The 11,772-nt window shown below is 40.9% G+C and overlaps 1 protein-coding gene across 7 annotated transcripts in view; it reads left to right on the forward strand.

Moving 5' to 3' along the window:
- PPIL6 (peptidylprolyl isomerase like 6) overlaps positions 1-7,317 on the forward strand; it is a 34,135-nt gene extending 26,818 nt beyond the window's left edge. For all 7 annotated transcript variants that reach the window (XM_079149165.1, XM_079149167.1, XM_079149166.1 and 4 more), the window contains 2 exons: positions 465-600; positions 6,336-7,317. In XM_079149165.1, coding sequence (XP_079005291.1) covers positions 465-600; positions 6,336-6,447 — 248 coding nt within the window. In that variant the 3' untranslated portion in view covers positions 6,448-7,317. The remainder of the gene's footprint in view (positions 1-464; positions 601-6,335) is intronic.
- The last annotated feature ends 4,455 nt before the right edge of the window (positions 7,318-11,772 follow it).

Raw genomic sequence — 11,772 nt, forward strand, 5'->3', positions numbered from 1 at the left:
CTTTTACTTTATTAATTTTCTTAGCATACTTGTTTTTAGCCATGGTAAAGTTTGAGTAGAACTAAATATTTTGTGTGTGTGTGTGTGTGTGTGGTGCTAGGGATTGAACACAGGGTCTTGTGCATGCGAGACAAGCACTCTACCAACTAAACTATATCCCCAGCCCAAGAACTAAATACTCAAATAGTTTTAGTAAGATTTTACAGCTCAACTTTCTTACCAGTCATTTGCATGTTTGAAAGGAACATGAGGGGCTAGGGAGATAGCTCAGTTGGTAGAGTGCTTGCCTTGTAAGCACAAGGCCCTGGGTTTGATCCCCAGCACCCCCACAAAAAAAGAAAGGAACATGAAACACATAGAAAACCTACAATTAAGATCCTCACCAAGGTTCTATTTATACCTTACATATTACAGTCAATTGAAATAATAGAAGTATTTTAATGACTTATTATTTTCTTTCCTAGATGAAAACTTTTCAATTCCTCATAATAAAAGAGGAGTTCTTGGAATGGTCAACCAAGGCCATCACACCAATGGGTCACAATTCTATATCACCCTACAAGCAACTCCCTATTTGGATAGAAAATACGTGGCTTTTGGGTATGTACATTATAGATCTGTCTATATATTTCACAGATGTAAAAATGTCATTCAAAAAATTTTGATGAGGGCTGGGGATATAGCTCAGTTGGTAGAGTGCCTGCCTCGCAAGCACAAAGTCCCGGGTTCAATCCCCAGCACTGCAAAAAAAAAAATTTTTTTTTGACGAGTATTATACACAATCTTTGCATACCTAAGACAGGGCTTAAAAGTAATACAAAGATAGATAAGCATGTTTAAATAAATAATAAATAAATATTTGAAAGAAGCTTCTAGCCATAAAAACATAGAAATCATTTAGACAAGTCATGGTAATACTCTCTTTGTATACATGTGTATGTCTATCTCTCTTTCTCTCTCTCTCTTTCTTTTTTGCAGTACTGGGGGGCTGAACCCAGAAGCATTCTGCCTCTGAGCTATATCCCAGCCCTTTTTTATTTTTTATTTTGGGACAGGGTTTTGCTAAGTTGCTGAGGTGGGTCTTCTACTTGCAATCCTCCTCCTTGTCTTAGCCTCCTAAGTCACTGGGATTGCCACACCCAGCTTCGTGCTTTGTTTTTCTCTTTCTCCATACATCCATCTAACCCTCCATCTACCTACCTATCTGCCATTTTCAATCTCAAGGATATTGTCAATTCTTAATTACTATGAACTATACCACAGTGCTTAATAATGTAGGTCTATTTATATACAGAGTGAGGAGGTAAAGTCATTTTACTTATTGTCCATGAGCACTGCAAAGAGATTGATGAAAGCTATCAGTGTTACTTGTAACATTTTTTTTTTACTGGACATTTTTAAATATGAAAAAAACTCAGATAATAGTTATAGTCATGTGGACCTAAAATGGGTGATAGACATGCTTTTCACCACCAGTGTCTTACATTTGTTTAATTACTGTAGTAAATATGAGGAAGAGCTTATTTTGTCTTCCTTGAAGTGATGTAAATGTTAGAATTTTTCTGATTATCTACTAGATTATTTAGGCCACTTCATAGGGTAATTATTGACTCTACAGCTAATGAAGGAGTTTCATACCACTGTTAATTTTAACCACAATAATTCCTTTAGGCAATTCTTCTAGGTTGAAAAAGTAGGAAGTGTATTCTTAACCAAAAGTTATCTTTAAAGAGATGATTTTACATTCATAGATGCATAGCCTAAAATAATGAATTGTCCTCAGTTTTCCTTCATACTAAATAAACTTTAGTCTGATTTTGAAAACACATTCTTGAATTAGTTTTGATCCAAATAATACTCACTTTTTCTTGGACCATTGAAATCTCTCTGTCATCTTGCTGACACTCCCTACCCCTTCTACCAACTGCTTGGCAATCTTTTGTCTCTTATTAAAGTTACCTTTCTCAAACACAAACTGGACTGCTCTAAATCTTTTAATGCCTCCATCACCACCCCCTCCTCAAATCCTTATTACCCACAGTCTAGCTTAGCATTCCATGTCCCTCCATCTCTGGCTCTAAGCCTTTATTTCAGTCCTTACTTCTGCTAGCTTCCTGAATCTTTCAACCAGAATTTTATTAGGCCCCTGTAATTTGCCAGTCCTGATGATCAGTGCTGAGCAGAGTGACAAGGCACAGTCCTGCTGTTTAAGGATCTGCTTTTGCTCTTATTACAGGAGTGGGGTGATGTCTCACTCCTGCCTCAAACGTTGAAAGAGTGTTGTTTTGTTTTCAAGGATTCCTGGTCTTCATGATTGACCTTTCTTTTGGGGACATCTCTAATTTTGTTGTCATCACCACTCTGGCCTCAGGGAGGCACTGCATCCCTTTTATTGTTCTAGCCTAAATCTGTTCTCAATGTATCCCTTACATCTCTGAACCACAGTTAAAGCTGGGCTGGAATATTTAAACGACAACTTACAGAACACGAAGGGACATGCAGAAAGATAATGATACAATAGGCAAACAGGTAATCCAGTTAAACTAGATGAAATATGACTCTGGGACAACTTCCTTCCAAGTTGCAGGAATATCTCTTAACCTCTGGGTTATGCCTCAGTTCCTGAAGTCCAGATGTAATTAGCAAGGTTTGGAGAGACACAGAAGTTTCTTCTCTATCAGAGACAGATCTTTCCAAGTTCTAGTTTCTTTTCTTTTCCTTTTTTTTTTTTTTAGTAGCAGGGATTGAACCCAGGGGCACTTAACCATTGAGCTACATCCCCAGCCCCTCCCCCCCTTTTTTTTTCATTTTGAGACAGGGTCTCACTAAGTTGCTCAGGGCCTTTCTAAGTTTTTGAGGCTCTTTAGGCTTCACCAAGTTGCTGAGACTGGCTTTGAATTCCAGATCCTCCTTCCTCAGCCTCCCAAGCTGCTCAGATTACAGGCCCAGCTCCAAGTTCTAGTTTCTGGTACATGAACCTGCTCCTTCTGCAGATGGATGACACTGAGAATACCCTTCAGGAGACACTGCCACACTCCATAGAGTATGACCTTGCCCAGTGACCTCACAGGGAAAGGATAGCAAATGCAAGATTGTAAGAACTCCATTCATGCATACCCTTGGAAGAAGGGGGATATTTTGGGGGGATAGTGGTAGGGGGAATTAATTTCATTTTAGGAGGGCATCAAGATGGGAGGTGGTCATGGAAAACTATATGAGAAGGTAAGCTGAGAAGGGAAAGTAAAGTAATAGTCAGAAAAGGATGGAAATCACAATGAGTCAAATCAGTTTTAGGAAAAATGAAGGAACCAGGCATGGTGGTACATGCCTATAATCCAAGTAGCTCAGGAGGCTGAGGCAGGAGGATCACAAGTTCAAAGCCAGCCTCAGTAGCTTAGAGAGGCCTTAAGCAACTCAGTGAGACCTGTCTCCAAATAAAATATATAAAAGGGCTGGAGATGTGGTTCAATGGTTAAATGTCTCTGAATTTATTCTCTGGCATAAAAAAGGAAGGAAGGAAGGAAGGAAAAAAGGAAAGAAGGAAGGAAGGGAGGGAGAGAGGGAGGGAGGGAGGGAGGAAGGAAGGAAGATGAAGGAAGGAAGGAAGGAAGATAGATGAAGGAGCCCTTGCAGAGACCCTAAGAAGTAAGAAGAGCATTTTGCCTACAAGTTATCTGGTCTACCTGGAGCTTCTTGCCCAGGAGAGAATGGAGAGGGCAGAGACTAGAGAAGAGGGATAGCCAGGTCACAGGGCCCAAGGCCACAGATACTGTGCTGCTGAGTGTGGGCTTCTCCCAGAGGTGAGGGGGAATATAGAAGAATTTAAACTTGAGCAGCTGCTCATTTTGAAAAGATCTCTTTAGAAGAAGTGAACAATTAATTGGCAGATGAAGGAGAGAAACCAGTTAAGAAGCTCTGGTTATAGCAGACCATAAATGAATTCCTGACTGGTGTAAGGCACTGGCGTACAGATGAGCAAGAGTAAGTAAAATCTAGGCAAGACTGAGGAGTTAGATTCATAGGTCCTGAGGACTGTTAGATGTTGAGGATAAGGACCTGGCAGGAGTGCAGATCAGTGCTGGCCAATGGAACTTTCTGTGGTGATGGAAATAGCTTGCAATCTGCACTTCCCAGTCTGTCAGCTACCTTGAAGTGTGGCACATGCAACTAAGTTACCATATTTTATTTGATTCTAAATAAGTGTAAATAGTCACACATGGTTAGAGTCTACCATACTGGGCAGTGCAGGTCTATAGCACTCTTAGGATTTGGAAGTAGTGGATGGTTAGTACCATTCACTGAGATAGAGTATATGGGGAGGAGGATTTGGGAGAGAAGATCAGGAATTCAGGCTGGACAAGTTGTGTTTCAGATCAAGATTCCTATAGGACAACATCACAGAGGTAGACAGTCAAGTGGGGTCAGGGCTGAAGATGTGTATTTGGAAGCAATTCATAGATTGGCAACTAAGCTACAGCCAGACCATAATACCATCAATCCTGCAACAGATTTTAAACTTCACTCATCTTATCCCTTTCTGTTCCCCTTTAATCTTCCAAAATTCTTGTCAAGGCTTAGGTCAGAAACCTCCCTGATTACCAACAGCAGATGTCTTCTTTGTCCTCCCTGGCACACTGTGAACAACTTAAAGCAGAGACCAGGTCTCACTCTTATCCTACCCTAACAATTGTCACACTGGTGGGGTACACATAGTAAGTGCTCACTTAATAATTGTAAAAAACCTACTTGAAAAATAGGCTTCATGCCCTCTTTGGCCAGGTGAATCTGTCCATTTATCCTCTGCTCTCAACTTCAGAATATACCTTGTGTTGCCAGATTATAGATCAATTTTCTGTTGCTGTAATGGTACACCAAAGACTAGATAATTTATAAACAGTAGATGTTTATTTGGAGACTGGGAAGTCCAAAAGAACGGCATCAGCATCTGCTGAGGGCCTTCGCTCTATGTCATAGCATCCCATAGCAATACTTAGAAAGCACGTGAGAGAGCAAGAATAAGCTGGGGAGAGCAAGGGGCAGAACTCATCTTTTTATCAGGAGTTTACTCCAGAGATAATTAACTCACTCCTGTTCATTCATGAGGGCAGAGCCCTGGTGACCTAATCACCTCCTAAAGGTTCCACCTCTTAATACCATCACAATGGCAATTAAATTCCAGCATGAGCTTTGAAAAGGGTATTCAAACCATAGCATAAACGCTGCTGTGGTATCTGATTGGAATGACAAAAATAGAGCCCAGAGGCAGACTGAGAGAGGACTGGAACATGATCCAGTAAAGGATCATGAAATGAAAATTGCTCCCTTTCCCTCAGCCACTGTTCCAGCCCAAGCACTGGCAGAAGGCACTGGTCCTATGTCTAGGCCTTTCTGCTTCATACTGCTCTGTTTTAATTGAAAAAAAAAAAAAAAAAAAAAAAACATTAAAAGTCTAGGTCTGCTCCTCATGGAGTCTTAGGTCACGATCAGCAAGTATCTACAGAGGTCAAAGTAGCATGACTTTAAGCTTTTATTCATGCACTTGATCTTGGTTAGGGGTTTAGAATGTGCCAGGCTTTGTGCTGGGCACTGAGCACTGAGTGAAAGTGTCATTCTTGCCCTTGTGGGAGGAATCAGAAGTTAACCAAACAGGATACAAGTCAATAAATGTAGTATTTCACCCTGGGAACTCCTCCAAAGGTGAGGGGGAATTTGACCTAAGCAGGGAGACCTGGGAAACTTCCCCAAGGAAGTGAGGACTGAAGTGATCTGATAGAAGGTCAGGAAGTGACCAGGTAAGGGAATGAGGAAGACAGTTGTAGAAGGAAGGAAACATGGGGCTCTCGCAGTAGTGGAAGCCAGTTTGCTTGGAGCAGAGAGCAAGGGAGAGCCTTCAGCAAGACATCCTTGAGGGGTAGTGGGAGGTAGGCCACACAGACCTGGTAGGCATGGTGGGAATTTTTGGTCTTTATCATAGGATAATGGGAAATTATTGAAGTGTTTTAAGCAGACTTGTATTTATGAAAGATCCCTGTGACTGCAGTGAGAAGGATGGGAGAGGTGCCAGAACAGATGCAGGGAAGCCAGCTAGGAGCCTCTGCAGCAGGGCAGCGTACACTCAGCAGGTGACTGCAGCCTGGAGGATGGTGCTGGGTGTAGATGTGGCAAGGTGGACACATCTAAAGCCACTTAAGATATTTATGACTGAAGTTCATTTAATTTGTAGGAAATAGCCTTAGCTATTGTCGGGTAGACTCCATTTGGCAATGTAAGCTAAATGTGGAAATTTATAACTGACTACATTTTTTTTTCCTCCTACATTTTTTTCTCCTACATAGGCAATTGATTGAAGGAACAGACGTTCTTCAGCAACTAGAATTAGTTCCAACAGAGAATGAAAGACCAATATATATATGTAATATTTCTGACAGCGGAGATCTTTACATCTGATTTCCATGTCATTATTTTCTATGATCATTATTACTTTCCATCTAATCAGCTGTTTTAAGGCTAAATTAAACAGTGCTGGATAACATTTAACTTAAAAGTTGTGGCAGACACTGTAAGTTGGCTCATCTAACACCCTATCTCTTCCCTTTTTTCCTTTCTTATCTCTATCATATAGACTGTAAAAGAGTCAGTTTCCCAGTCTCCTTGTTGTCAGAAGTGGCCATGAGATAGCATTCTAGCTACTGAGACAGGGGTAGAATGCCAGTGGTCCAGTCCCCTTCATCCAGTCTTGAATGCATACAGGCTGGAGCTATCATCTTGTGGCCACAAAGCAAAGACAAGAGAACTGCTGAGATGTTGGCTCCAACTTTCTGAGCTGTGGGACCAATACCAGTAACCATCTACCTACCTTTGAACTTGTTACTATATGAGACAAATAGACCTCCATGTTCTTTATGTTATTGATGGTTATGTTGTTACTTGTAGACAAAAACATTCTTAATTTGAATCCTAAAACATTTGTAATAGAATTACATTGTGGTTTATATGTACATTTCTACAATGAAAAATGTGGTCAATAACTAAATAGGAATGATGCAATAGAAAAAGCAATTCAGTGTAACACTTCTTTGTTTCTAAATAGCAAGGTATGTGTACTTTGGATGTTCTTATATGATGTTGGCGTAACCCATGGCTCTTTGAGCCATACCAACCATATGAAAATCAAGGGTTTGGGTGACGGTCCCCATGGTAGTTGACCCACATGATGTTACTGGAGATCCACTTTATGGGCTGCTTCTTAATCTTAACATTGTCAAACCCAAGTCACCTGAGGAGCTTTTTAAATACAAACTGTCTTTGACCTACTGAGTCAGAGTCTCTAGGTATGAGGGTCTCTAAATGTGGAATAGGGATTCTGTGTTCTTTAGCTCTTTCCCTAGTGGTTCTTTCTTGGACAGCAAGGCCAGTAGTTCATTTGGGAATCACAACAAGATAGAAGTTTCTGGTTTTAGCTCCTTTGGTATAGTCAACAAAGGACTTCACTTTGTAATTGGTCACCTTGCTCAACTCCTGTTACAACATCTACCCTTGTGCCCCTGCTCTGCCCAGAGCCCTTGCACATTGTTTGTCCTAAACAGAAGGTGGTCTCTCAAGAATGATATTTGATATTTCTTTAAATCAATCTTTTTCTTTTCTTTTTGGTACTGGGGATTGAACTCAGAGGCACTTTACCTCTGAGCTACATATCCCCATCCATTTTTTTTTTTTTTTTTTTTTTTTGAGGGTCTCACTAAGTTGCTGATGGTCTCACTAAATTGCTGAGGCTGGCCCCAAACTTGAGATCCTCCTGCTTCAGCCCCCTGAGTTTCTGGGATTACAGTTGTGGGCCACCATGCCCAGCTCTTTAAGCCAATCTTAAAGAAGATAGGCCTTTAACTGATTGGGGGGTTGCCAAAGATAGGCATATGTTTTTATTTTATTTTTAAGTAATTACAGATTTACAGGAAATTACAAAAGTAATACAGTGCAGTCCTATGTACCCCTCTACCCAGTTCCCCAAGTGCTTCCATTTCACACAACTATAGTCCAAAATCAAAACAAGGCAACTAACACTGGTACAGATGTGTATGATGCTGTTTTATCATGTGAAGATTTGTGTAACCAACACACAATGAAAACAGAGCTTTTCCAGCACCACAGAGACTTCCCCGTGCTACCCCTTAGTTTCACCCATGCCCTGTCCCCAAGCTCCTTAAATCCTGACACCTGGCATGTGCTCCTTATGCACATGTATGGGGGGGTGCAGCTTTACTGCTATGTGCCATACGCTTTATACCAAGATAGGAGGTAGATAAGGAGAGAACATACTGTCCATCCCATTTTCAACTGATCCAGAAGCAGAAAGTGTTAGGCATGTGTTTTAGATCCAGACCGCCTGCATGAACTGCAGAGCTTCTTTGGACCTGTTTTTGTCAGCTTTTTAACTGCTGTGGCCAAAAGACCTGACAAAAACAGAGGATAAAAAATTTTGGGGGGACTCACAGTTTCAGAGATCTCAGTCCATAGACAGCTGGCTCCATTCCTTGGGACTCAAGGTAAGGCAGATTATCATGGCTGAAGTGGGTGGCAGAAGAAAGCAGCAGGGGACATGGCCACCAAAGAGCAGAGAGCTCTGCTCCACAAGGACAAAATCTATACTCCAAAGGCATGCCCTCAGGGACCTACGGCTCCCAGCCACACTCTATCTGCCTACAGTTACCATTCAGTTAGTCCCTATCAGTAAATTAACATGCTGATTAGGTTAGTACTTTGATAACCCAATCATTTTACCTGTAAGCTTTCTTACATTGTCTCACACATGAGCTTTTGGGGGTTACCACATATTTAAACTGTACGAGTGCCTCATCTGTAAAACAGTAGTACCTACCTCAGGGTGGTTTTGATAGTTTGGTGAATTAATAATTTGATAGACTTGAAGAGGTGTGCCAGGCCTGGTGGTATACACCTGTAATCCCAGCAACTTGGGAGGTTGAGGCAGGATTGCAAGTTCAAGAACAGCCCTCAGCAATTTACCGAGGCCCTAAGCAACTTAGTGAGACTCTGTCTCAAAACTAAAATTAAAAAAGGACTTAGTGGTTAAATGCCCTTGGGTTCAGTCCCCCGTACCAAAACCAAAACACCAAACCTAGAAAGGGGCCTAGTGTGCTGTAAGTGTTCAATAGATACATATTCAGTAAATTAAAAATTACTGATGTATAACCTTTAGGGCGGGGCCTTAGAACCTGTACCCTTTTTTGGGGGGTGGGGATTGGGGATTGAATTCAGGGACACTAGACCACTGAGTCACATCCAGCCCTATTTTGTGTTCTATTTAGAGACAGGGTCTCACTGAGTTGTTTAGCACTTCGCTTTTGCTGAGGCTGGCTTTGAACTCTACATCCTCCTGTCTCGGCCTCCGGTGCTGCTAGGAGAACCTGTACCTTTTAAAAACTACAGTGACATATACATAGAGTTCTGGGCAACCTCAGAACTCAGGCCACTATATGAAGCCTCCAGATCTTTTCTCTGGGCCTTTGACCAGTTCTGAGGTCACACTGAGAACATCTCAAACAAAAGGGAGCTGGGCTTGCCACTGAGACTCAACAACTACTAAAGTAATCGGTGAATGAAAACCAATACTTTGCAGGGATCCTGATGAAAACACTTTATAATCTTTGGCCATGTGGTAACAAGAAGCAGAGCAATTCTTATGGGTGATGAAGCTGTATATTAATGGCCTTAAACATTGTATCTGATGTTGTGAAAGAACTAGGATGTTTGCATGGGTCTAAGAAACTGGCTCCAGCTCCCTTGGTCTGTTTAGCACCAATGTAGAACTCTGTGAGTCTTCTCAAGGATGCCAAGTTCATGGTTTAGAAATAGGAGAGCAAAGGCTTTTTGGATAATTTATAGCAAATGTGAATTATGTGACAACCCTTGTCCTAATTGCTGATAGGAAAGTACATATTCTTTTATCTTACATTGGATCATCTGAATAAGGGAGTGTGGTTTCTAAATATTTTTCTTCTTTTGGGAGATCTGAGGTAAACATTTAAAATTCTGTCTAAGGAAGTTGTTTGCCCTGACTGCATACAGTGCCATTTATTTGTTAATAAATGGATAGTCTACCATCATTAGGATTCCAGACTCTTGAGTTTTTATACTTTGCATATTTTAAGTTAAGCATATTTGTTTTAGAATCATCTATCCAGCAATGTAATGGCTAAATCACTTAACCTGTGTCACTGTCCTCATTTGTAAACTAATAAATTCTTAGCTATCTACAGCCTCCAAAACTTTAGTGATTCTCTGAGTAAATTTATAAAATACATTATAACACTATCATTTGCTTTTGAACTTCAATTTCATTAGTAAAATAAGAGCATATTCTCTCATAGTGTTTTTAGGGGTGAGATGGCAGGTGAAGACATTTCTCTTTTTTTTTTTTTTTTTTTTTTTTTTTTTTACCAGGGATGAACTCAGGGGCACTAGACCACTTAGCCACATCCCCAGCCCTATTTTGTATACAAAATAGAGAGAGGGTCTCACTGAGTTGCTTGACACCTCATTTTTGCTGAAGCTGGTTTTGAACTCAGGATTCTCCTGCCTCAGTCTCCCGAGCCTCTGGGATTACAGGCATGAGACACCAAGCCCAGCTAGGTGAAGACATTTCTAACGACTCCTGGCACATAGCAGTTGCCCAGTGAAAAATCTCCCTTCTGAAATGCCTCCCCATGAAAATCAATCCAACTGCCACTGACAGATCATTTTGAGAAATATCAAGTCCCTATTAGGTTCAGTATTAGCTGTCCTCACTAACACCATTTGAACTTTCAATTGACTGAACTAATTCAAAGATATATCCCTAATGTTAAAATGAGTCTCTGCTACACTCAGCAATACTCTCGCCCTTATGGGAACTCACCCACATCTGGCTCTGAATTAATCTGACCAGACCCAAAGCTAAGAGGGTCTGTGTTCAGGGGAAATAATTTTTTATTTTCTGTTCAAAAAATTAGAGGAAGCTTGTACTACTAGCAGATTCACAAGTCATGCACTTCCTCTCACTGCTTTCAAGAAAAGAAACTGTAAGGAGGAGGCTCTAACAAATCAATAATTCAACTGTAGCCAAAGTGTAAAGAGGAAATAACCTGGGTGATTGACTTTGCAAACAGAACCCTCTAGACAATGGTTCTCAACTGGGGATGATTTTACTCCAATATTATCAGGTGTTTCTGGTTGTCACAACTGATGGGTTGGCGCTTCAGTTATTTACTGAGTTGAGGTCAGCAGCATCACAGGCCACTGAACAGGCAAGTTTGCCAGCCTAACATCTCAATAGTGCCAACACTGAGAAGTACAATAAAGCCTACTCCTTCAGGAACTGAAAATAAAGTTTTCTTCCAGAATAGTGATTACTTTGGGCTGGGTGCGGTTGCGGATGCCAGTAATCCCAGCAGTTTGGGAGGCTGAGGGAAAAGAGGATCAGCAGTTCAAAGCCAGCCACAGCAACCTAGCAAGGCCTAAGCAACTTAGTGAGATTCTGTCTTAAAATATAAAGGGCTGGGGATATGGCTCAGTGGTTGAAGCACCCTAGGTTCAACCCCTGGTACAAAAATAAAAAATAAAGTACTTTGGAATTCTTTCTTGATCTAGTTCTACAGATGCCATGTAAAATAAGCCATCAGTTTTCTAGTCTTAAAAAAAGTGTGAAATGTCCCCATATTAGAACTAATGGAAATCTGAGAAAGTAGAATTGAACATCTAGATGACAAATTGTTAACC

Source organism: Sciurus vulgaris (genome assembly GCF_902686455.1).
Source record: "Sciurus vulgaris genome assembly, chromosome: 7".
NCBI classification, from domain to species: Eukaryota; Metazoa; Chordata; class Mammalia; order Rodentia; family Sciuridae; genus Sciurus; species Sciurus vulgaris.